The sequence below is a fragment of the Lepisma saccharinum genome, chromosome 5, assembly GCF_977018435.1.
Source record: "Lepisma saccharinum chromosome 5, izLepSacc3.1, whole genome shotgun sequence".
Classification (NCBI taxonomy): Eukaryota; Metazoa; Arthropoda; class Insecta; order Zygentoma; family Lepismatidae; genus Lepisma; species Lepisma saccharinum.
Window position 1 is genome coordinate 34128115 of NC_139233.1, and position 27335 is coordinate 34155449.

The 27335-nt window shown below is 37.5% G+C and overlaps 1 protein-coding gene across 1 annotated transcript; it reads left to right on the top strand.

The window, feature by feature from the left end:
• The first annotated feature begins 353 nt into the window (after positions 1 to 353).
• LOC145988317 (uncharacterized) lies at positions 354 to 19125 on the top strand. Its single transcript, XM_083123177.1, has 3 exons — positions 354 to 495; positions 14227 to 14291; positions 17177 to 19125. Exons 1-3 carry the CDS (start codon positions 361 to 363, stop codon positions 18057 to 18059), a joined length of 1083 nt encoding a protein of 360 aa, XP_082979303.1. The 5' UTR covers positions 354 to 360; the 3' UTR covers positions 18060 to 19125.
• Positions 19126 to 27335: the final 8210 nt, after the last annotated feature.

Consider the following 27335-nt stretch of genomic DNA (forward strand, 5'->3'; position numbering starts at 1 on the left):
TTGCGATACGAACGAGGATTCAGCTGATCGTTTAAAATAGAGCAATTTTTCAGAATGTACAGCTGTCCATGCTTTTGCAGCTTCCGAGCTTGGTTTTCCTTCCCGAGACGGACAGAAGTCCGTCGGAACTACCTCCGGATACTGGAAATCCAACAAGCAAGTGAACCTTACCGATGTTTGTGGTGAAGCGCGTGCTAACAGCCTCTAAATGAAGACCTCCTTCCGAACCTTACCGAAACATTGCGTTGCGTGAAAGTGGAGGCGGAGATGGGGGGAGGGAAGGCTTCGTTCCCGAAGGAAAGTCCCCCCCTCCCCCGCCTCGAACGCAATGGAAGAGAAGGGAGAAGAAAGCAGCTGGGAATGGTTGTCCCGCCGAGGTCCCACATTTCGGAATATAAAGAGGAGACCCCGGACAAGGATTTTGCAAAAGCATTCTCACCTCCCGCAACGGGACATCAGCGCTCGGCCGCAACCATGAGGACTTGGACCATCCTGGTTAGTTTCTGTGTTTCTTGTCTTAGATAAGTTTTGGTGAGAGAGTGTTTGCACAACTGTGTCGTTCTGTGTGGTTTTCGTGTGCCGCGTAGCAGTTGGAACCCATGAGGTGAATTTATGGTGGCTCTTTTGGAAAGAAGACTCTTGGTGAGATGCAATCTGTAAGGAAGTGACCCCTGGTTCTGCACCGAGAGAACTAAGGAAGACAACTTATTTCGTGTAATTCGTTGTGTGGCAACCAGAGGAACGTAACTCCAAAAATGCTGTTTTCGGCTCCCTTGAGGAGCTCTATTCTATGTATCTCCACTTATAATCCTTTGCGCTAAAATAGTGTCACTATCTACAATTTACTGTTTTTTTAAAACACTCAGGCATATTCGTAAGAATTTTCCTCTCTCCTGTATATTTGGAGCTACGTCCCTCTGGTTCTCACGCGATGATTGATGATGAGGGAGTGAAGGTTCCGTTGAACATTCCTTAGCAACGTTTTCGTATCGTTCTTCTGTAGCCTACTTAGGCTAATCGCGACTATGAGGGTGAATGATGATTAGATCAAAATAATGAAGGTGCGAATAGATCAAGGACTCAAACTCGAAACCTCTCGGTGGCGAGACCGTGAGCAGACCATTCAATAGCCTCGGTTACCGAAGGTTTTGTAATGTCACGTGTGGGAAAAGTACTCCGATGTGAGAAATTGTGAAACATTATATGAAGTGCTTAGTGCGAAAGCCTATTTACTATCATAAGCATTTAAAGAACAGCAAATACAATCCAATGGAAATTTCCCAAATTGGATTAAGAGAAATTCCAAACTCTTATATTTTAGTTAACTATCGTGTTTCTTCAAAGAGACCTTTAAGAAATGGTGATAGCCTTAAGTATATTCAGGCTAATGACTATTGGACATACATGATTGATAGTGGAAAAAGAACCACTGAAATATGTCCGAACAGAGAATCGATCGCGTACCATTTGATTGAAAGATGATGACGCTGAGGACTATTGAGCATTTTCTGAGTTTTCATTTCACATTGTCGATAATCTCTTCATTATAGACATCTTTATTAAGTTAGCGACATTTCAATGAGTGAAAAGTTGGCAAAATTAGTTTGAAGTCCATCAGATAGGTTAATGGCACTGAATTTTGAGTTTAAAATGGGAAACCCAGAAAATATGCCTCCACCAGAAATCTAACCCGGAATTCATTGATTACCTGATGGTAACATAACGTTATAGGTAGAAATGTGATGATCGAATTGGAAATGGAGGATCGTACTCGGAATCAATTTGTGTGAATGCCAGTCTACTGATATTCGAAATTAACTGAATTCGTCGCGATAAATATCTCTGCTTTCCAAATAATAATAGAATTAACAGTTTCGGGATTTGACGCAATGGTAATTTAATCGTCATATTTCTTGTTTCATGGAATATCAACATGCTAAAGTGTTCTTGAAACTGAAGTAGCTACCAATAATACTAGTCAAATTAATGCACCATATGTATCAATATGTATTAAAATGTGTATTGCGCGCATGTGAACCATGCATGAATTTATTTTAGTTTATATCAATTTTAGAAAAGTGGATTAGATAACTGTTGCGCTGAATCCCTCAATTAGAAATAGTAGTTAAAGCAATTGGAAAGTATTTTTATTAAAATGACAATGACAAAAAATCAGTAGGACGTAAGACCAATTAATAATAAAAACAAATTTTTAGAAGCAGATATGAAGCTCAGTGTTTACTTAATATTATGGACTTGTATTAATAATATTAAATACATATAACATTTTATCTACATGCATGCAGATAACAACAATTTTCTTATTAATTAAATTTAAAATGTAACCCAACTAGCGTTGGAAGTACTGTATGTAAGTATTATCTAATAGTCACTGAGCTTCATATTTTTGATCTATGAATAAAGTTCATATGGAAAAATATATCTTGCAAAAGAATGTTACAACTCCATAACATTTCCCTATGATAAAACTTGAAAAGGTTTATAAGTTCGTTTCTTGTACACAGAGTCTAGTCAGGACTGGATCTTGTTTATCACTAGGTAGCTTTGTGAGTTTTAGACATTCTTTATTGTTTACTCTAAAAGTCCTGGTAAAATAACGGAGTCATTGGAATGTGTCTCAGGCCAGCGCCGTAACAACTGAACCTTGAGGTTACATCTTTAAAAGGTTTAAAAAGAATATATGAAAATCTTCACCACACTGACTTTAACTGCGCTACTAGTGAATGGTAGAAGGAATTCAAACGTTCTCTTCTGCTTCTGACATAAACAACAGAATGAACTGGAGAGAAGAAAACACAGAGTTGTTGAATTGGGACAACTATTCAAATGCTTCACTTACTCCCAGATGTTAATTCAAAATTCGAATATAAGGTTGCTGGAAATTCATGACAAATTTTTAATTCCCTAATTTTACAATCATTGCTTGTTCTTCTATTTGTATCTAAATTAGCTGGGACTGTTGTATTGATCTGCTGGAAGAAGTAAACAGCACATTTATTTCTAGTTCAGGCAGGTCCTGATTTAGGGGGGAGTACTTCGGAGGGTTATAACTACGGGGCTTCCATCTAATGGGGTCAAAATGCTGTGAAAAGGGCCACAAAGTTTAAAAAAAGAAGATTAGTATGTGATAAAAATGTCTAAAGGATTTTCACGAATTATCTGACATAACCTGGTCTGAAAAATATAACTGAAATTGTATATTGAGGGCCTCACGATGATTGCTAGTACGTAAAAACAGGCCTGAGTTCAAGTTAAAAATAGGGATAACTTAAGATTTGGATCCGTCGGTAACTGGAAACACATGCAGTACAGTAATTCAAGAATTAATAAATAATATATTTTGCAAATCAAGTTACAAGGTTACCACACCTAAAATTATAATTGGAAAGTAGAAATTGGAGTAGTGTACCGATTTCATGCCAGAGAGAACGTTACTGCAAAGAGATTCTGCAGTAAAAAACTGGTTGCTTTAGAATCACAAAGTTTGGCAGGATGAAAGAAGTTGCTTGTATTTAATCCATTAATTATCTTTTCAACTTACTTTCCATACCACCTACATTTCAACAACTTTATACTTAAAAATCAGTTCACAAGAAAATGGTGTTATCTGTGCACAAACAAATTTCATTGTATGCTCAGGCTAATCGTCAGAAGTCATTCAAATCTTTTCGAAAGTCAAGAAATATCTGATAATGGATCACGTGAAAATATTTCTTCTTTATTGTAACTGATACAAAAGAAGAAATATTGTGTTTGCAAAAGATAATTTACAATTTTTATATTCCTTTCAAGTGAAAATATTTTAGTTCACATACTTAACATTTGTGTAAATTGCAAGGAATTTATATTAATATATTACCAGTGTTTATTGATCGTGTTGGTGATCTCAGGTGGGAATTTTCCCGCTGCTATCCCTGTATATGGCGTCTTAGAATTCGTCCAGCCTCTCATCAAAAAACACTAAGGAGCAATTTAATTGGGTAAAAGTAGCCAGAGCGAAATGCTGTTAACATCACCCCCAATGTAACCGACACCGAGAATGGATAAAGCCCTATCTCCAAGACTTCCTGCATGCATTCATGGCACTGTTCACTGCACAGGTAGAGCTTATTCTTTTTATTTTAACGTTATAGTGATCACACACACACGAAGAGAGAGAGAGAGAGAGAGGGGAGGGGGGAGTGAAAGTATTTGAACATAGGCGCCACTTGTAATTCAATTAATTTACATTAGAACGTTATGTAATATTAGAATCTATATGCCCACAAGAAGGAGAAAGATTATTACATTATTTGAACATATGGATTCATACACACACAAACACACATACATATACATACATATGTTTTTTCAGAAATATATTTTTAAATGTTACCATTTTCTCGAAATAATTAATTATGTTCTCTTTCATACATTGGCTTCCCCGATGGCGCAGTGGTTGCGTCGTCGCATTGTAATCAAGGGATGCCGGATTCGATACCTAGTGGAGGCACATAGTAGTTCGGATCCCACTTTAAACTGTAGGTCCAGTCTCGATTAGCCTTATTGTGCATAAAGTTAAATTAAAACATCAATCAATCAATCAATCAGTCAATCAATCTTTCTAATATTTTTCTTCATATTTCGGCTAATGACGACTATGAAGATGAAAAGTGATAACTCGACTATGATAAAGACAAACGTGCACTAGCCAGGGCTCGAACAAAATGTGGTAAGTTCGCGAGTCGACCACTGAACACTCTCGATCACCGAGGAGACTTATTTCGTTTCTACGATGGCCCACAGTTTTTGATGTAAAATATCAAAAACTAATTTAGTTTATGTGAATTCGTGATGTATCCAATCAATGGGAAACACCACATACGTTAATAATACTTGCAGCTTTCTTGGTGGTGAAAGACGAAGAGATATCATCAAAGTTGAAGAGATATCAGCCCGACCGCGGATCTCTTCACCACAAGAGAAGAGTAGTTTATTTATTATTTTATTTATTGTCTCATAAAGCACCGTTAATGGAAAGCTAATGTAGTGAGGTGTCTACAAGATGATGTAGAGAAAATCAGGTTCAGCACTTCACCACCCACAAAATGGCACCTGTGCTGTGATGAGAAAGCGGAAAGTGGCTCGCATAGTAGAAGAGCAAAATCAGGAGGTCAAAGATGAATGGATTCAGGTGACCTTCTGCGGTTGAACAGGTTGAGGTAGAGAGGGTCGTCAGTTGGTCAACGTGCCATTTCAGCAGCCGCTAAGAAGTAAGACTAATATTTGAAGGCGCCAGTCATCACGTCACGACGCTGCACCATGCAATTACAAGGTGCTCAACAATGACTCTCTTCGTACCGCATGTTAGAGGTTTCCTTTCACAACAATTCTGGGTCAGAGTGTTGAATCTCTCTCTCTCTTCATCGCGGAGGGTAATCGTGCATGGGAAATCGCGGGGTCCATGGGAGAATTTCACAGCCCTCTTCCTTGCAAAACAAAACGATGAAAGAGTCTTCTCTCGCTCAGGGAGGTTGCTATTGTTGCCAGTTGCTGGTAATCACGACGGATGTCTTCTCCTTTGTTCACGGTTTCTTTGATTATGAAAAGAATCATGAATGTCAATGCTGAGGTCTCGAGCTAACCTTTTGAATTGTGGAAATGACTCGTTTCATTATATCCACTTATTGCACTTGGCCTAGAAAACTAATGAGTCTGTCAAGGAAGCTGTTATTTCCTCAGAATTATGGCTTGAGAGCATTGACTTCTTTTCATTAGCTAAGGTTAGCAATCAAATCAATGTAGAAAATTTATGAAACTGTTCTCAGACGAGAGAATGAGAGACTTACGACTCAGGTTCTTGGTTTGAGTTCAGACCTTAATCTAATCACAATCCTCATCGTCACGATTAGCCAGATGTCAACTTCCGTGGCAGAGTGGTTTACACAGGGCGCTACAATGTCAGGGATTCCGGTTCGAATCTCGACTTGGCCATCACTGTTCTTTGTCTCATCAATTTCATCATATCATCACTCATCCTCATCGTGCCGATTACCCAAAAGTGGCAGAAAAGTGACACTAAAGAATAAATATCCAGTCAAACGATTAGTCAGAATTTTAAGAAAATAAAATGCATTCCCATAATTTGATTTGATTTGATTTAGTTTCTTTTACTTCGCGTTTTGTGCCTCTTGGCTAATTTGCGAAGATGGGGATGAGTGATGAAATGATGAAATTGATGAATGGACATTTACAAACAACCAAGCCCGACCGGGATTCGAACCCGGGACCCTTGCATTCCCATAATGTTTAACGCCCACTCCCCCAATACCTACCTTTATCATATTTGTAGAATTTGAAGTTATTGAAATTTGTTTTAAGTCCACTTTATGCACATGTAGTCTAATCGGGACTGAACCCGCTGTTTCTAGTGGGATTTGAACCACTATGTGCCTCCACTTGGTATCGAACGCCAGGACACCATGATTTCAAGGCGACTGTACCATCGGAGAAGCCCATAATCGCAGAAACACTGACTACGGAACAAAAGGATTAAATTTTGATTTGAGCTTCCTGTAAGAAATCTAAAGGAGACAATTTCCATTATAAAATTTCATCTTTTTGCCTTTATTTTTCTTTCACGTGGATGCAAATACACATTTACTCTTTAAATCCCTTTCTCATATCGGTATTTGTGACTCTACAGACGTGAGGGAAGTAGTATACTATTGAAACAACAGTTGATTAATTAGGGCTCCTGCGTAGCCAAATGGAGCTCTTGTTGCAATGCTTGGTTCGATTTCCGCTGGGAGCCACACAATTTCCGAGTCGACCCAGAATCTTGAGGACAATTGGGAAGGTAATTGAAAAGAAGTAGCGGCTTCCGATGTTAAGTACCAGAAAATGGCGGCAAGGGGGCTCGATGTGCTGACCAGGCGTCACCCAATTAGTTGCTTGACAAACCCTGGCCCTCAGAAGACTGTTGGACCATGGAGTTATTGGGTTGATATGGCAGCATGGATTACAAGTAAAAGACACAGCGATGCAATCTAATTTTATTTTTTGCCTTAAAGAAACCTGATTCTAGAGCTGAAACTCAAAGCTCAGAAACTATAAAATGTTATTCAATTGTTTAACTTTGTATTAACCCTAAGAAGTATATAATTACACAAATATTTATTGGAATGTAAATGTATTAACTTGCATTGACCATTTTTGAAACTATCCGGTCTATTCTAAGATAGAAACATAAGAAAGATTGATTTGAATTTCAATTATTACAATTTATTATATACAATTGAATTGCAGCTAAAACAAGTTAATGCAGAATTCCGAAAGTCTTTCTGTATTACGAAATTGATACCTTCAGTTGATTCTATGATAATTATTAGGATTGCATAGTCACTGTCACTTAAATTTCGAAGTTCCGAGCAACATGAACATTAGTTTGCTATAATTGAATCGGATTGATTTGAATTGTTGCTTTAAGTCCACTTTATGCACATATAGGCTAATGACTAGACCTACAGTTTAAAGTGGAATCAGAATCACTGTGCAATGTGCCTTCGCCAGGTATCGAACCCGGGAGCCCTTGATTACAAACCGAGTTTGATTCAACATCCATTAATAAACACCGAATATTAGTAAGACACAATTATGATTGACAAAGTTTTAAAAATATACGAAACACCGAATATTAGCAAGACACAATTATGACCAATTTTTTTTCCGAAATATACGAAATTATACAACTCAGAATGTTGAAACAACTTCATTCGTAGGTTTTTCTTTTTAAGCCCTTTCCAATATTTCGACTGGACTTTACTTTCTCTAAGTGTTGATAGGCATTGGGTCTCCTTTTAGGGACATTAGAAGCTTTTCTTTTGGACATGACAGGTAACTTTCCACCCCGGTTTCTCTGTGTACTTGTTTTAATATTACGAGACGCATATGGTTTACGCATCTCGTCGTTATGAACTCTCTCCTCTTTTCTTATTCATTTGTGCACATATACATATTCTGAATAAGTCGGTCAGACCAGCTTTTCAAGTGACTTTAGACGTTTACAAAGTTGTGCAGCACCATTACAGGCATTTTTAGCAGCTTTCCGTGTGTCATGGAACACACAAGGGAGAGTGGTCCAGCTAGAGTTTTGAGAACTCAGTTGGCTTGACAGTGAGTTAAGGCATGGAAAGTTATGGTCCCATGTTTACATCCTAATGAAATATCATTTATTTAAATTCAAACACTTGATGGGTTTCTCTCTTTAGATAATTAATTACATAAGCATGAGTTTGGCTAAATGTGCTCTTTTTAACAAAATCATTCAATTTTCTTAACAAGGAATATTTAGGAAGAAATTCCAGATCTGCAATAAGTCTTCTTCATCATCTTCAAATAACTTCCTATTGCCATGACAACCAAAAGGCTTGTAACAGAAGGATCCTATGTAAACACGAACTACTTCTGGAGTTACCAACACTCTACTTAGGGACCACATTAGCGAACCATTCACCCTCAGTAACTCTCTGTCTTCAAGAGTGTCAGATTTGTTAAGCGCAAAGCGAATCTTTTCTTCATGACGTGTAAGAACCATATTGAATCTCTTGAATTCCCTTGCAATATCTAATTTATGAACATCGAAGAAAAGGATAATTCTATCTACCCTTTCTGCGAACCCCACCAGTACACTTATAAAATCATATCCACAGTCAAAGAGCTCTTTGCCACTTGACAATATCCCACGTTATACTGTTTTTGGTATGATTAAGATGCTAAAGCAAAATCCGTAGAACCATTATCTGGTATAATATGTGATGTTTTGTATGTCTGCTATATCTGCTATTGCATTAATATGCAATGCGCACGTGGCAATGAATACAAGGCACACGCTGAGAGGCCTTTGTTTGCCTTGAGTCCACATTTTTCTGTAATCGAGAGGAAGACTCCAGCAGTTCCTGACGTCTTCCGAGGATTGTTCACTTATCAATACACGAAGACGACTTCCTTTAATGTCCTAGTGACAACATCGCATCTAAATAGGAAACAAAATAGAAAGCAAGTTTACACAGAAGCTGAGAAAGTACGCAGACAGTGTTTTCTCCTGCTGTGCGATGGAATTGTCCAGTGATATTGAAGTATCTTCCGTCGAAAGAGTAAAGTTAGGCCTGCTAGGTATTTCACTAGATATCAGGTTATTGGAGTTGTGTTGCCAGTGGACAAGTTGCACTTTCTCCAAAGCATTCATATTGTAAACTCTTCCTCTCTTCCTAAATAAGCATGTTCTAGAAAACTTAGCTAGGCGATAACTTTCTGCATATCATTTCAATCGTGTATTTTAACTTTACACGTTCACATTTACTCATCTAGCTTATAAAGATATGCTTTGAAATGTGATATACAATAAACATAATTAAGCTAACATTTGACTCGAATAACTTTTAGTAAAACGCTACTAATGTAAATGTAGTGTCCGTCTACGAAAAGTTAGTTTTAATCTGTCAAATTTATATCACAAAGCTAGTCTCTTTTATGGCTCACCCTTGGCTCAATACATTTAATTTAAAGGAATACAACTTCGAACTCTATCCACGTTACGCTATTTGTCGTATCTTTAGTATATCCTGAAAGATCATTGGGTGGGACTGACAGGTTGCAAGAGTTACTATTCCATAAAACACACATTCAAGAGTAAAATTGTATGTTCTAGAAGAAACATTCAGGTATGTACAGTGGGATGCTCAAGTATTGTTCGGAAAATTGTCAATCACTACTTTCATTACTTTTTCTCATACATCCTACGTGATTTCAAGATTTGAATTTCCTATGTATGCTGGTGCAGAAGTTGTCAGCAGGGTTTGACATTTTAATTTTTGAAGCTTTGATTGCGCAGTACAGAGAAAATAAACCTACTGATAGACAATTTTCTTAGTACTACTTATGCATTCCACTGTACAGTACTATGAACAAAGGCTTGTTATGGACAAGTAGGTTTTAATAACTAAAAATTTTTTGGAGTTGACTATCTTCTCAAAAACCGTTTTTAGGTCAAATTTTAATATAGGACAATCGTTACTTGATCCACAGTTAAAAGTAGGATCTTAAGTGGCCAACGGGTTGAAATGTAAACACACCGAAATCTTGCAAAACCCTGTATTCGCGATATATCTACAGAGCTGTTGATTGATTTTGATTGATTATAGCATCTTTTGTCTGCCACTTTTTACTAATTGCAACGATACGGATGAGTGATGATGTGATGAAATTGAAGAAGAGACACTTACAAATAGGGCTGAACCGATACCGAAGTATCGGCTGATACCAGTGGTAGCGTTAGCGGAACGTATCGGTTGGAATTCATCTATCAATACCAGCCGATACTATTCCGGCATATTGGTCTTTCAGGGGGTTCGAAAAAATGCCACGGGACACTTTCGCAGAGCCTAATTAGCCTTTAAATTATGCAAAAATCAAACTTTCTTCTTACTTTCACCAATTTTGCACAAAGAACTGTATTTTTTTAAATTACATAATATCTATTATAATATTCTGATGTAATTCTTGAATATTCTACAGCAAATGTCTTGGTAAATGGATACATCTAATTGGATAAGAATATTTACACACCAACATTGATCAATATCTTAAAGAAATTTTAATTATTACAATTTTCAAGTATCGGTATTGGTTCAAGGTGTATCCTCAGCCCTACTTACAAAGAACATCCATTTCCAGGCCGAGATTCGAACCTTGGACCCCTGGCGTCATAGCGTGTTGTGCTAACTAGTCCGCCACGCTGGTTGGCTATAGACGCATTCCAGCTGAGGAGAAGCGAATCCATATTACAAAAGAATGAAATGACGTGCATTTAATTTCTTTATCCAAGAGCGATGAGTTCTCTTTGAAGGAGTCTTTAACCTGGTATTAACCAATATTCTAGAATGATAAGGGAGAGAGTGCAAGGAGCGAGTGAGATCAATCGCTGCAGGGCTTAATTAAAGCAGTTAAATTCTACTTCGAAACCGATAAAAGAAATTGTTCCGATGTGCAAGATAAGACGATGGGTAGAAAGTTGAAGTATCTGTTGAAAATCGACAATTTGTACAACGACAATGGAGTTAGATAAAGAAACAAGATTCTACTGCACGTAATCATTAGTTCATATGCAAATACCGCTTAAGATAGCTGCCTCAGGTGCATACTCTACATCCTCGAGTAGTGAGAAAATTTCACACCTGCCAATTCGATGCATTAAACGTGACAGTGAAATGTGAAAATTCACAAGAAATATTTTCCCAAGAAATGTATCATATAAATAAAAGGTTCATTTATTACAAAAGTAAGTGGGAAAGTTTTCATTCGTGTCTCGCAGCAAGAACTACTTACCTGAATTCCAAATTCTTACAATTTTACGATGTTCTAAGAGCAGGTTGATTGAAATATGACATTTTAAGTCCGCTGCCTGTGTTGATATGAAAAGTAATATACCTTTCCTTTCAAGTTCTCAGACAGAGATAGTTAATTACGTTCTTTCTCAAAGATATAAAACGGTTGCTTTAATTTACTTCAGCAGAGATATACTGAAAGTATGAAACACTCTTTTTTTATAATCTGAAATGATGAAAATACTATATCATCAATATGTTACATTCTACAACAAACATTGCGGTGAGCTCAACTGAAGTCCATGTAGTAATCAGGAAATTATGTACCGCACATTTTGGTTTCTCCTATGTTCAGATTAAGTGTTTCGATTGGAGTGTTCTACGCGTATGTAGAAGTGAAGTTGACATTTGAGTGTATTGAGAAAGGTCACACTGTACCCTTCTATAAATAACTGTGTGGTATACTTACAGTATATAGGAATGTTAAGGTAATAAATATGATTGAATGAATAATTTAAAAAAATATTATGTGTGTGTCGGCCCATATGGCCCTTTTTCACCCTTCACACCGGACTAGTATTAAGGTAACATCAAAAACAAACCTGGGCAAGACATCAATTTTAGAAAACCTAACTACACTTTAGGGGACGCTATATTTGTGTATAGAGCATGAAATAGTATGGATTAATGTTATATAATGTAATCAAATTGCTTGCTACAAAACAATCAATGATTTTGCTGAAAATTTTACATACTATAAGTAATGCATTGTGTTCGTACATGAGTATGTGAACGACCTCTCACAAAATAATTTTACATATTTTCTTTTAAAATATAAAGTCCACTGCATGTATGAGCACGCGTAGAATTTAAAAAAAATTATATATTAAATTTAAATATAGGAGTAAATAATTCATATTAATTGTGGATGTGAATCACTTTACATAGAAATACATGATACTTTTGTTTACGATTCATTTATGTTCATAAAAATATATTGTATAAATAAGACATTAATTTAAATTTGAACACAAAGCAGTAGAAATATGCAAGAGTTAGCGAACACTTTTCGTTTAGTGATAGAATGTCAACAGGGAACCGCAGACGAAAGTGAATTTACGTGAATTTCGTGTCTACATCGACACAAAGTCCCTTTTATGTGAGAACAGAAAGTTTTCAGCTCGATTGCTGGAAGGAGAAAGTGAAAAAGTGCGTGCGAAAAGTGTAAATTTCGTTTCTCTTTTTCTTCCAACACTATTACGTTTAATTTCGCAGTTATACTGACTCTGAGAGGGAATGATCTTCAACTGCAGTAGTACCTCTCGCTGCACTTAGGAATATTCAACATTACTCAAATTTCTCTTAGCACCCTGTATATTCGACATTGACTGTGAGGACAGTTTCACGTGGGAACCGGATATGTCCCGCTTAGGTGGAATTTTTCTGTTCAAACATAACTTTAAGCGTTGAGACTACGTCAGCAAAGGCTCATTTCATTGACGTTCCGACAGTTGATGACAAATCATATTTTTTTCGGAACCTTGAAGACATACTGAGCTTAGCAAAGGCCACATACAGCACAACGTCCAATATTTCTACAATTAGTTCACAATAAATCATCGGCTAAATTATCCAAAGAGTATATATCAGTCCAGCACCATCATTACTATTTACTGGTATAAGAAAATTTGGTCTAGTCCTCTATTTAGGAGCCTTGTAAGCAATAGCTCTAAAAAAAAAGTCACTATCAATCTTTCATGAGAGCGTTTTACATGGTACAAACACACACTTTTTTTCTTTTACCCCCTCTTACATTCAGAGTTTGTAAATTAAAACACTCCAACCACTCTTCGTATTTAAATGTTACATAAATATTTTGAGTTTTCATACACAGTAATCTGACAAATAGTTTCTAAACATTGAGTTGCTGATCTCCTCCACCATATTCAAGTATTGGACGTGCAATTGTGACATAAAAATTTTAAAGTTTCCAATTTATTAATAGATACATAAACACAATTGTAATTCGTTTCCTTCCTGTTAGAACGAAAAAGAGTTTTCATTTTGTTCTAATTTTGGGTGGTCAATCATCATTTTTCATTTTTTTTCTTTTTGTTTTCTGTTGCACTTTAAACCTCGTTTTGGTTTTCTAACTGCATTTTTCCTCTTGAAAAAGCCCATTGTTATTATTTTCAAATCCTTTGGTTCTTTTTAAAATTGACCTATAAAATTACTTTAGATATTAATATGGATTATTGGAAGTTTAAGCAACTGAAGCTAAGTAAAAGGATAAAAAATAAGTCATAAATTATTTTTTTCTGTCGTTATCTGCTACTAGGCCCAAGAAAACTTTCTCCCTCCCTTTTCGTCCTCTCTCTGTACATTTTAACCGAAATAAAGTCAGCTAAGTGGTCGAATTCGTTAAGTGGTTAATTAAGGGGCAAAATGTAATTAGTTAAACTAAACAAAATGATACAAAATACAATAAAACGTTGAAAAATGCTGAATATAGCCAATAACCTGAACAGGTCAATAAATTGAAATGTATGTAAAATGTTTCCCGTTCTGTCGGAAAGGACAACTATACTACTACTACTACTACTATTACTACTAGTACTACTACTACTATAGCCCTAGTCATTCCGAGTGTAGAAACAAATAAATATAAACGACATTCATTCCAACGGGATATTATAGTAATCACATAATCGTTACACTTTCTATTCTCTAAACAATCAGTCAGTAAGTAGACTGACGAGCTACGAACCCAAATTTATGGCATTTTTGTTTGTATAAACACTTCTTTATTCGAAATAAAGAACATTTCTGTTTATTCTTTCAGGTTGCCCTTGGCGTGCTGCTAGCGCTACTGGCGGTCGCAGAAGGACACCCACCGCCAAAGCCCAAGTGAGTATCTTCAGATTGTCGCTGATTGTTATCAGGGAGCAACATATGAAAATTAATTATTTATTAGCGATCATGCTGTTCATTGTGGCTATACCAGGCACCTGTGCTGTAGACCGGGAAACTAACATTTTTCGATTTTCCCAGACATTTGTGATTTATGCGAGCAAGTTTACCATGTTGATAGGGCAAGAATATTTTCGTAATATCTCTGGCTGTTTACATTTGCAGCTTGGGAACGCAAGTCCCAAAGCCTCCAATCAGCAACGAGCCGCTGACGTCGTCTTAGCTAACTCTCTTGCTGAAGCTTTGGGCTCTCTCGACAGACTCGCGCAGTCAGTTGGAGAAGTTCCGAAAACAATCTGACATTACCTCGTACATTATTGCGCCCGACTCAGCACCCATTTAGGCCTCTTTGGTCTTTAGTGGGAAGCGCATCGTAAAAATAAGTGTGAACTCACACTACAAATCTATCCCAGGTCCTTTTGATGAAAGGGTTAGGAGAAATCTCAACCTTTTGCGAAAGGTACGAAGGACGTACAGTTTAAAGAAAATGTCTTAATCGAACCCGGAATCACTTAATTACAATGCGAAAAAGGTGCCGAGTCCCAACGGGATTTGAATCCTTTGAAAAGTATAAATATTTCCCACTCTTCCTGCCTACTGAAGCTCTTGTCTCATTGTGTGTCCCGTAAAAGTTAATTTTACCCGGCCTTATGTAGAAAGGTGTCAGCACGCGAAAGGACTTGCTTCCTGTGCGGAAGCTGAAGGTGGACGTTAAGTAGCGGTAATTAACGTTAACAGCTAATCACGTAAAGAAGACTCGCTTTCTAGCTGCGTCGTTTTCCCTTGACTTTCACATAAACAACTATAGAAATAACCAACATTGCCAATACAAAAACGTTCCTCTAAACACCAGTAAGATATAATCTGTTCTTGCAATAGTTCTAACTAGGTTCTTTGTTTTTATACGCGTGAAACTTACTTTTATAATTTAAAGTGCATGCTGACACGACATTTGTTTTCTAATTTTGTTCAGTTGTTTTTCATATCATTACTATTGGTTCATTTAACTATATTTCTGTGTAAACATTTCAACAATAAAACTCAAACAGATATTCTATAACTTTGGTAACTCTGCTGCATCGTGTTTAGAAATGAGTTCTTGCTTTCTGACTATAACTAACTACATTGCTGGTTTTTTTAAATAATTTCTTTCAGTCGCTGTCTAACATATGCAAATATCTAAATATGAACCAATATTTATAGTACCTACGCTCTCAGAATATTAAGACAGAAAACTTTCTCAATAATTTTGAACCAACAAACACATAGAGGACATTTCTAAGCATAAAACGCCTACAATACTTCCAAGCGTAAAATGTATAATTAACAAGATTACCGACAACGGTGATTTACATATGAATGTAGTTATTAAGTTATCTCTTAATTGCAATAATTAATACCATGTATTAATATTTTGTGTGTTTTTTATTTATATTTCTGGTCTATATTTTTACACAATGTTTCAAGTCTATCAAGCAGTTGTCATCCTATTAAGCTGATGTCTGATACACTTGAAAAATTGTGTAAGAAGAGATAATATCTGACAGGAATATAAATGATATACACGTAAGTGTTGGTGTCTCGAAGAAGCTAGATGATGATATAACGGAGGTTATATTTATTACTCAGATATTTATCTGGCTGTATAAATTGGTGACGTTAAATGTTCGAACACTACTTGTAATAATATATTTCTTCATCGGCGTAAATGCTTTCTTAATTGCTCATTATTGATCATCGTTCTATTTGATGAAAGGAGTAAAAAGTATGATTTACAAAAGCCTTCCTTTTACATGGAATTACGAAACAAATATTCATTCACTTTCAAGCAGCTTGTTCCCGTGTTCCCCATCCTCACTTTCACTTGTCTGCCATGTCGCCGCGACATAAAAACCTTGCTCATCCCACGATTCACACCGGTGAGTGAAATCAAGCAACAGACTGTGTTTAGGGTTTCCTCTGTGAGAAGAATCGTCAACTTTTTCCCACTTTCTTCGACTTTTGCCGCCGTGTGTTTCGATAACACCTCACCGCAGGTGACATCAGAACTCAACCTTTCTTCTTTTGTCAAAGGTCATTGTCACCTTTGTGTGTTTGCTTCGACTTTTGACGATTTGGTCGACAGAAAGAAAAACGATCGAACCAATTTAACTAAACCTCCGAATAGTCTCACGTCCTTACCTACATTGTAGGAACATGATTTGCTTTCTTTTACTTCGCTTTTGTGCCATCTTTGGCTAATTGATGGTATGATGAAATTGATGAATGGACACTCACAAACATCCATGCCCAGGCCGGGATTCGAACCCGGGACCCCTGGTGTCGTAGCACGATGTGGTAACCACTCCTCCACGGGGGTTGGCGCACTGTGGGAACATTCTAATACTTAAGAAATAGATTGAAAATTGTGTGTGTTAAATATTTTAGTAAATTTTGTGCACTTTTATGAAAAAGTAAATTACAAATTTTATCTCAAGAATGTAACTATTAAGAGTAGTGATTATTTTCCATTAAAAAAAGGTTCTGATAATCTTCAAAATATGTTACAGCTTACTCCCAGAAAAGTACTAATTTAGGGTATAAATAAGCAAACCTTTTATACTCATTCAGTTATAATTACATATACAAGTAACTCATCGCTGTAATAATCGTCTTTTTATTTTAGAAAAAATAAGATTCCAGTTTAACAAGAGTTTTTCTAGTGAATATTAAATCGTAAATGTGCATTAGGAAAACTCATCTGAATAAGTTACAAAGATAGTTAAAGGAAACTCAAGTATGTGTGTTTTTCAAGTGAACTAATCAAGTTCTTATTCTTTCAGAGGAGTTTGGAAAAAGAAACTGATCTGGAAGCCCGCGTGGAAAAAGGTCTGGAAAGAAGAAACGAAGACAGTTTGGAAGCCAATATGGAAAGAAGTGTGGAAACCAGTGTGGAAGGACATAAAAGTCCCAGAATGGAAGAAAATATGGAAACCTGAGTGGGAGAAGATATGGAAGAAGGAACAGAAACAAATCTGGAAACCTGCATGGAAGGAAGTGTGGAAACCAGAATGGAAGAAAATTTGGAAGCCGGTGTGGATCAAGATATGGATCGAGATTCCCAAGGATGACTGGGAATCTGGCGGTGGTCATGGCGGTGGTGGAGGTGGCGGTGGTCATGGCGACTGGGATTCTGGCGGTGGCCACGGCGGTGGTGGTGGTCATGACGACTGGCACCAGCCTAAGGGAGTCTGGAAGAAGAAGATGATCTGGAAGCCTGCATGGAAGAAGGTATGGAAGAAGGACAAGAAGATGATTTGGGTGCCGGAGTGGAAAACCGTTTGGAAGCAAGGAAAGAAGATGGTATGGAAAGAGGGGAAGAAACTGATTTGGAAACCGGCGAAGAAGATGGTGTGGAAGCCAGAGTGGAAGAAATTCTGGAAGAAGGACATGAAGAAGATATGGAAACCTGAATGGAAGAAGATCTGGAAGCCAGAGTGGATCAAGATCTGGGTGCAAGTCCACCACCACGAGGAGCACCACGAGGAACATCACGAGGAGGAGGAGCACCATGGGCCACCACAGCAGCACCACGGCGGGTGGGACAGGAACGCCGACCAGCAGCAGAGCTGGCACCCTCCGCAGGAACAACCACAGCAGGGTTGGAAGCCAGTGCAACAGCAGCAGCAAGGTTGGCAGCCCTCGCAGCAACAGGGCTGGCATTAGCCGCGAACAAGACTGCTCCCTGATGAATACTCAGAGTACTTTCTCGTGTGATTGCGTCACAGTACAAATGTTGCAGCCTCGGACGAGCAGCGTCGGCTGAGTCGTCCAGCGAGGCTGAGGTTCTTGTATGATTTCGGTCGACGGGTCTAGACAATCAGTTCAGCTAAATGGCATTCGGCTGCTTGTGCAAGTGGGTCACTAAACGCGTATTGCACATTAAACTGAACCATCAGTTTTGTACGAAAATAATCGTTCACCCGAGTGACGACGAATACGCCAAATTGTACACAAATCCCCCATGGTTATAAGTTTTTTATATTTTACCTATTGTTTCTAGTAGTGGACGATGCATAGCATGTTAAAATGTTTGAGGGTAAGTTTCAGATTACCATTACAAGCATCAACCAGAAACTTTAACAGCACCAATTATAGAATTAAAAATTGTACACGCAATTAGTTTAAAAGTTACAGAAATGATTCCAGCAACCTATACATAATACTGCTTGTTATTTATTAACAGGAAATAGTATTATATCACCTAGTATTCAGTTCTGGTAATGTTTGCAGTAGTAATCCTAAACCCATCATTGCATTTTGAAATACTGTGAAATTTCTCTCTTGTATAAATCAAATGTGAAACAGTGTTGATACTAAACGTCGTTAATTGTTACTTTTTCAATAAGTTGTTTTCAATTTGTCGTTTACCGTGCCATTGTTCCGGCACTGTGTTTTAGCTTTTACGAGTTGAAATTTTAAAAAAGTATACAATATAATCTATTTTATATACTCCTTTCAAGTGCCAGAAGTTATGTGAGGGTTGAATGCTGTCTACTTGATGCTGTCCAGTATACCAAATCAAAAACACAATAGGTCTACGTAGAGTGCTTTTTGCATTTTAATTTGTTACAGTTACTTCATGTTATGAATGTAAGTAATAAACTTGCATCAAAATAATGCTTGATATAAAAGACTTTGTTTTGTGCTGTACGTTGTTTGTACACTTTACATATGAATATTTTTGTTGACATGTATTATTTTTCTAGATAAAACGTTATTTTGTACGAAATTTGGATGTTTCTATACCCCACCCTACAATATTTGGTGTATATTACATATAAGTTTATACATAAACTCTCGTATTATCATGGTCCTAGCCAAATTGATCCTATTGACACTTCATTTTTAAAATAACAATTTCTTACAACTGTACAACATGTACAAAATTGCTTCAAAAATCATATCAACGAAGTCACAGAATATAAATATGTTAGTCCAAATTCTTCCGCTTCTTAAAACGTTTAGCCATCTTTAATTCTGACAGGTGCGAGACCTGAGGTGTGTAATGTACATAGGATCAATAAAGCAACTATGAATTCAAAGATATGATAAAAATAGAAAATTGCAGTTGCTCAATTTGAAGTACAGTTATAAACAGTACTATAATTTGAGCACAATTATTTTTTATCTGGATTAGGACTTTATAACGAGCGTGCCTAGGGTAATTGCCCCTGTTGCTCATATTAGAGTTGATTCTGTGGTGTGATATTTATAAGATCGTTGCGGCTGGAAGGGTATCGAATGGGAAATTTCTCGCATGTATGCTGTAATTATCTGCAATATGAATCTACAATTGTTGTTTTAAAGGCGTCAATTTCTTAACTTTTCCATACATTATCATTGTTGTAGTTAAGCTAGGTATTGTTGCAGAAGGAGGGGGTAGGACTCTGATAGCATGCAAAATTAAATATGTTGATTTAATATCTAAACGATTACTTGTATGCTGAACAACAGCATTGAAATTGTATCAGTGTTATGTAGAATACGTCTACTCAATAAGGATCCTTGGGGAAATTAGAATTTCCTAACCTCGCTGGAAATATTTCAAATGCCACAAAGTGGTTATTTACTTTTTTTGGGGGGGGGATTGTTTAGAGAACGACCAATGATTCTCTCCAAGCAGGATTGTTCGTCCAATGAGTGAGTGAGGACTGAAGAAACGTCGCACAATAAATGTAAATTTGTTGTATAAGTTCCTTTAATTGTATTTTTTCGTATCTGTTGAAATGGCAGTATATGGGGTGGAAGAGCTAACTGGATTGCTTCAGCATCCTTGTCTCCTTTATGTTAAAAGTATTGAGAGGTTAAAAAGCTCAGTCATCGCTTGATTGATTGATTTGGTGTTTTAAGTCTATTTTATACACAGTAAGGCTAATCGGGACTGAACCTACAGTTTAAAGTGGGATCTGAACAACTATGTGCCTCCTCCGGGTATCGAACCTAGGACCCCTTGATTACAAGGCGACGACGTTACCACTGCGTCATCGGGAAGGTTCAAAGCTCAGTGAGCATGACTGGAATCGGTCAAATAAATGTTGCAAAATAACGAGGCTGAAGCCACGAGGTAAGAAAGTTGGAACTGTGTTTGTTGTTTGTAAGAGCAATATGTCACATATCTTCTTATTAGTTGCTAAGGGGGAGAGGTGAAACAGCTGGTTGCTATTGTGAAAATCACCGCATTGTGCTGATGTAACTAAACATCATTTGAGAAAGACAGAACTTGTGTTCAACAATTAAATTTCAAGAAAAGTGTAGTTCTAAGGAGAAGACACCTTGGCAATGTGGCAATGTCAGCTACGACCTAGCCCATCAAAATAGACGGAAATTTTATAGCACATCAACTAGGCAACCATTGGTGTAGAGATGGTTTGTTTTTAGTTATTTCGTAGATTGATTGGTTGATTTGGTGTTTTAAGTCAGCTTCATGCACAGTAAGGCTAATTGGGACTGGGCCTGCAGTTTAAAGTCGGACCCAAACCACTATGCGTCTCCACCGGGAATCGAACCCGGGATCCCTTGATTACAAGCCGACAACACTACCACTGCGCCATCGAGGAGGCCTTATTTCGTAGATATCAATTAACATATTTGTTATGTATTTAAATCCAGTAAACTGTGTCCTGTGCACCTTAATAATATCTACAATAGCATTTGCTTTTGAATGTTGTCTCAGTGCAGAAAGGCGATCCGATTGAAATAATTTGCGTTTATTCAAGGTCAATCAGTTTAACTTTTCTCTCTGTAGCTCTGATAGTTTTTTCGATCTAACACGAACGAACAGTCGAACACGTATTTCAGTATTTCTAATTAGTAAACTAAGAATTATTGGTTTTCTTCTTCTCAGAAATTACTACGTTCACTATAAGCTCACAAATTTCCTAGATGGCCAGTGGGTTTAGCAGCTACCGTGCGTCCATTTCGATCTTCAGCCGAGAGATCGGGAGAAGCGTGGCGGGCGGCGCTGACGGAGATGCCGATATTTGCGGCCTGTAATGCCCGCTTATTTTTATGGACATATGCAGACATTTATATAAATATTGCAAAACGAGCACTAACCTGTGTTATAAGAGTTGTTCAAACTGATATCCACCACGAGCCGAGTGAGTAGACTTTCGGGGAGAATACGTTGAATAGCCTGAAACTTTCGTGCCTGTAGCTAAAGTCCTTCTGGGTCGGGCCGAGAACTTATCAGCCCCCCTCGTAACGTGAACCTTGCAGCTGACATTACAATCCTCTTACTGCCACAACACACATACACACTGCAATAACACAAACAAGTAACGGCAAGTAACCAATAATAACACTCTTGCGCACAGTACGAAATTAACACGCTCTTGGTTTACATCTGCTCGCCACTATATTCACAGCTCTGTCGCGAAGAAACAAAAAACTCGAGCTCGGAGATTTCGGATTGTAAGGAAGCTCACGAACACCATTGACTTTTAACGGTTTCGTCTACAGCGTAATCTTGATACAGTGTTGAACATTCGAAACCTCCAAACGATCCCCATCGACACAAAACTCTTTCAAGGATACAAACGTAAGCAGGACGTTACTGGTCAAAACTATGATTAAAATGTTTTATTATCTGTGGCTCTTAACATCGTTTATAAAGCGTATTTTTTATGTAGGCTATATAAGGGCAGAACTTGGATGAATTACAGATGATAAATTATAACACAGGTTAGTGCTCGTTTTGCAATATTTATATTTAATGTCTGCATATGTCCATAAAAATAAGCGGGCGTTACAGGCCGCAAATGTCGGCATCTCCGCCAGCGCCGCCCGCCACGCTTCTCCCGATCTCTCGGCTGAAGATCGAAATGGACGCACTGTATAATCATTGGCAATTCCCAAATCACAAATTAGTATAAAATAATTCATAATAACCTGTAACATATAGCCTACATAAATATGCGAATGAAAGCAAAATATAAAATCAGGTAACTGCGATATTGCATTGTTATTGTGTATCCTCGTGTTAATCTTTATATTATGAAGTAACGTGTGTGAATCATTTAACGTCTGCGTACATACATGACAATATGAAGTCCTGGATATGAACTGACAAGCCTGTTCGTTTACTGTAGTAAATGTCAAGAAACAAGTAAAAGTTGTGGAAAGGTTAATGAAAGCTTTCCATGGTAAAAGTGATATCTGACATTACTATCATCATCTTGTGAAAACCCATACCCAGCAAGACAAAACGAATGTGTTTGAAATAATTTAGAATATTCGCTGTAAATTATTTAAGTGGATGGCCACTTACTACTCACTTAAACAATGAGACAATGTTGCTAATTAATAACGTGGGTAAAATTGATTAAAAACTCCATATCGACAACACGAAATTATCCGTCACGCTGTCCCACGCTTGGATACACAGAAATCTTCAGCTTTCACCTATTGTTCAATTCTACACTTCGACTGGCCGATTTCTCCGTGGCGGAGTGGTTAGCACATCGCGCTACGACGCCAGGGGTCGCGGGTTCGAATCCTGGCCTGGGCATGGATGTTTGTGACTGTCCATTCATCAATTTCATCATATCATCCCCATCTTCGCAAATTAGCCAAAAGTGGCAGAAAAAGCGAAGTAAAAAAAAAGCAAATCAATCCACTGGCTGATTTGCTTGTATAAAACCTAAATCGCTAACTAGCTGAAGACGACTAAAAGCCTATAGCGCCAACTTGACGTTTAACCTGACCCCGAGACAACTAAAAGAAAAACAATAAGTGCAATGGTGAAAGACTCCCTGTAAATTTTAGCAGTCATCCACTTAAACGTATGAAAGTGACAGTAAACCTTCTTGATATTTCAAGAAAGCTTTAGATCTGTTCCCTTATATGAATTGATGAGTATTTTGCTTATATATTATATGTAATTCCTGCCAGCCGAAAATAATGATGTGGCTTTGTTCATAAAGAAGCGGAGTAGAGTTTTCCATAGCGTACCAGTTCTATTTTATTTTTTTTATGTTTTTTTAAGAACGAAATTACAAAATGACAATTTACTTGGCTCAAGAACATTTGCAGGCGAGATAAAGAGAGGGAGAGGAAAGGAAGTAGAGCGAAAAATGAATCTGATTTGATTCTTCTGGTTTATTTTACTTGGCATTTCTGTCACTTTTGGCTAATTGCGAAGATGGGGATGAATGATGATATGATGAAATTGATGAACGAACACTCACAAAGAACAGCCATGCCCAGGTTGGAATTCGAACCCTGGACCGCTGGCGTAGTAGCGCGGTGTGCTAACCACTCCGCCACGGAGGCCAGCAGAGAGAAACGGAGGGAGAGCGAGAGAGGAAATGAGATGAAAGTAGAGAGCGTTTGTGTGTGAGAGATAGATACATATGAATCCTACAGTTTTCCCTGATACATATGCCTCACTGCTTCATATGGAAATTGTATGCTTCACCTTAGCATCCAGAGAAGGCATATAGGTGGAAAGAGAGTTGCCAAATTTCTTTGCCCCTACGTTACAAATTTTTAAATTAACAATTTAAGTGTCGTGACTTGAAAAGTAACCACTGATAACGTTGGTTTTGTTGTAAAAAAGTTACTCTTATACAGTCATAGTTACTTGCCTTTAGAAGGAGCTATTTTTTTTCTTAAGCCTCGCGACAAGTTAAGTTTGCAGCAAGTTTTATGTATTAATCCACGCGAGAACGGCTCTCAGCATCTCCCGTGCCAATCTTACCTCAACCGTCGAGCTGTTCATGTCACAGGCAGCGAGTAAATCGGTAGTATTGCACCGGAACTATATTCTGCGCGCACGCTTTGGTCTACATGTGTGAAATGTTGCTGCAAAGTTAACCTGTCGCGGGGCTTAGTTACAGTCAGAATTCCTGTAACTGTTACTTCAAAACACTGCTGCTTGGTGTTGAAAGCCAGAAACGTGATCATGTAAACGATAAACATTTTTGGACAATAGGGTATGAACATGGGCGTATAAAGGGGGAAGGTCGAACCGATCCATCGCCCCCCTCCCTTGGAAATTATCATCGTTCATTTCGAGTTACAGATAAGCAGAAACATTGTTATTTTTATGGTTAATGACAGAAATAGGGTTTAGTTAGTTAGTATAAGAAAATTGAAAACTATGTGTAAAATACGGGAACCAGATACTTTTTTCATATTCTACATTTTAATCCAAAAAAAATAAATGCTTCCACAGTTTTCAAAATTCCAAAAATTAGAGTTTTATATGAGATGTCACATTCCACACTCTTTGTGACTAGAATTTACTCCTAACTTTTAGAACTTTTCTTGAACGAGTTAATAACAAAATTTAATAATTAGGCATTTCAGTACACCAACTGTATAAAGTGTAAACAGATAATAAAGAACAGTTATGCTGGACATTTTCTCATCTGGTAGATGAGGTAGAAGCAGTAGAAGAGTCTCCCCAAGATAATAATAATATTAATAATAATAAATTTGGAGTAAAATTGGTTTATTTTCATTAGTTTGTAATAGTTATTATTTTGTATTAACAATCTTAACCATATTAATTATTGTTATTGTTATTATTTGTGCTATTCAAGTTTAAGCAATGGCCTGACCCCCCCCCCCCAACAAAAATCTCTGGCGACGCCCATGGGTATGGAATATCATGGGGAAATCAACACCAATAGTATGAAAATTCGAAAACTCAAAATAGAAAGTTCAAGTCTTTTTTTCTCCTCGTGTTGAGCGTCCTCCGTATTCTCGCTCGGTTTTCATTTTTTTCTTTGTAGTCTCACCTGCGCAAGGAGGTCGAAGTGTCATGAAGGTCGTGACCTCTTCACTTTCCGACCACGGGTCTTACCATAATCCTCGATGGATGCATCGCCAAATAACCCTTGCAGCCGGTTTGGCATCACGATTCGCGCACCTACCCCTCCAAATAGGGCAAGGGAAAGTTAAGGTAGCGGAGATAAGGACTTTCTGCTTTTGGGAGGATTACGCTTGCTGATGGACTCATGTTCAAATGGGAAATGCTACGAATGCAGTGGTCGTACGTGGGAGTAGGTCAGGCATGGACGTTCCATGTGGATAGGATTCGATAAAAGCCACACTAAAAAAAACACTACAGCTACACAAACAGTGTCTCCAGAAGTTTTACACTGCAGTCAACGTCTCACCTCCGTGGTGTTAAAATACTGTTGTTTACAATCGTTCTTCGTATGAAATCGAGAGGAACGTAACCACAAAAATGCTGTTTTCAGCTTCGTTTAACGTATCGCCTCTGGAGAGCTCTATTGGGAGTCCACTTCTAACCCTTAGCAGTAAGGTGGAGTCACGTATGTCCAGTTGACTGGCTCCTTTTAAGAGTCAGACATATTTCTAAGAATACATTACTTCCTTACATTATTATTACATTTGATAAATTGGAGTCACGTCCCTCTGGTTCTCACAAGACGCATATATCAGTGTTATTTTAACTAGGGCTTGTGTCGCCCCTGTCAACACATGCCTTTTAAGCACTAAACTATTCAGTCTATGTTATAAAAATCTATGTTGTTAAGAATTAGTGTTGAACATTTTCTCTAAAGATTGTTAGATTTCTTTCCATAAAAATGTTATTGTTAATGTTACAATAGGTAATGAATTGTTTAACTTAAATCAAGAAAAAATGCTGAAACTATGGAAATATAAAACAACTATGTAGTAACCTTGGTAAATTGTAAACAAAATTATTGATATATAAGAGCTAGACTTTTGTAACCCTACGGGACATTCTCCTGGTTGCCGAAAGGCTAATGGTTCAGAGGACGTTGGGTAATCTTGCTTCAATCTTCGGATTGGCTGGTGTACTTGTGCTCCATTTGGCAGATATTCCACAAACCCAACTCTGAATAAGGCGTTCTCTTGCATCATCAAAAAGACCAGTGTTATAAACTTCGGTACAACTAATAGGTTTAGGCCTACAAGTTGTATCGGGTCAATTGTCTGTTTGAAAAAGTGTTTGTATATCATCGGAAGTTTAAATAAATCTTCGAGTAAAAGATCTTAATGATCTTTCATTTCAAACCTACATAGGCGATAATTAAAAATAAATCCTGCACCACAGACCTCGCAAGGGCTTGGTCCCACTAACCCTTAGAAGCCTTTGAGAATTCCGATAAAAGGGTTGTAACCGATTAACACAAAACCCTAAGGGCAGAAGGTGCGTGTCAGGCTGAGCCGATACCTATGCCGATGTGGTATCGGTATAGGAAAGTATCGGTTGGAATTTATTTGCCAATACTTTTCCAGCATTTTAGTCTTTGTTGAGATCCGCAAAAATGTTGCACACTTTCGTGAAGTCTTCTAACTATCCTGGAAATTTTGCAAAATTCGAACTTGCTTTATATTTTGCTCCAATTTTGGGGTAAAGAATGGATTTTGCCATTAACATGTATTTTAATATTCTCATGTAATTTTCGAATATTTTAAAGGAAAATTCTTGGTAAATTGTTGCATGAAATTGGAATAAAACACTTACACAGTAATATTGATAAATATTGTGCACAGCTTTAAATTATTACAATTTCCAAGTATCGGTACGGTTTCAAGTGGTATCTGCCTAGCCCTAATTTTAAAACAACTGAAGTCAAACGTTGACTAAAATGTGGTGTGCACCTGCTGGAACCACTTGTCTGTGATCCAAATATAGCCCACTCCAGTGGCAGATCCATAAATGTATCAAGGGAGGGATTCTTACACTTGCACTCAATAGAAACACTGTAACGTATTGCGAATTAACCTTAGAACAGATGACAGATACTGTGCAGGTGGTATAGAAAAAAATGTTATCATAGTAATGCAGTATAATGGCCCCGATCCGATGCCACACTGTTTCCTTCCTGCTTTCTTGTTGATTCTTGAGGCTGCTGGTCTAAACCTGCAGTAACTTGTTGAAGCTTTCTACCAACAGATCCTCAATGGTCAAAAAATTTGTTTCGTGTTCTTAAA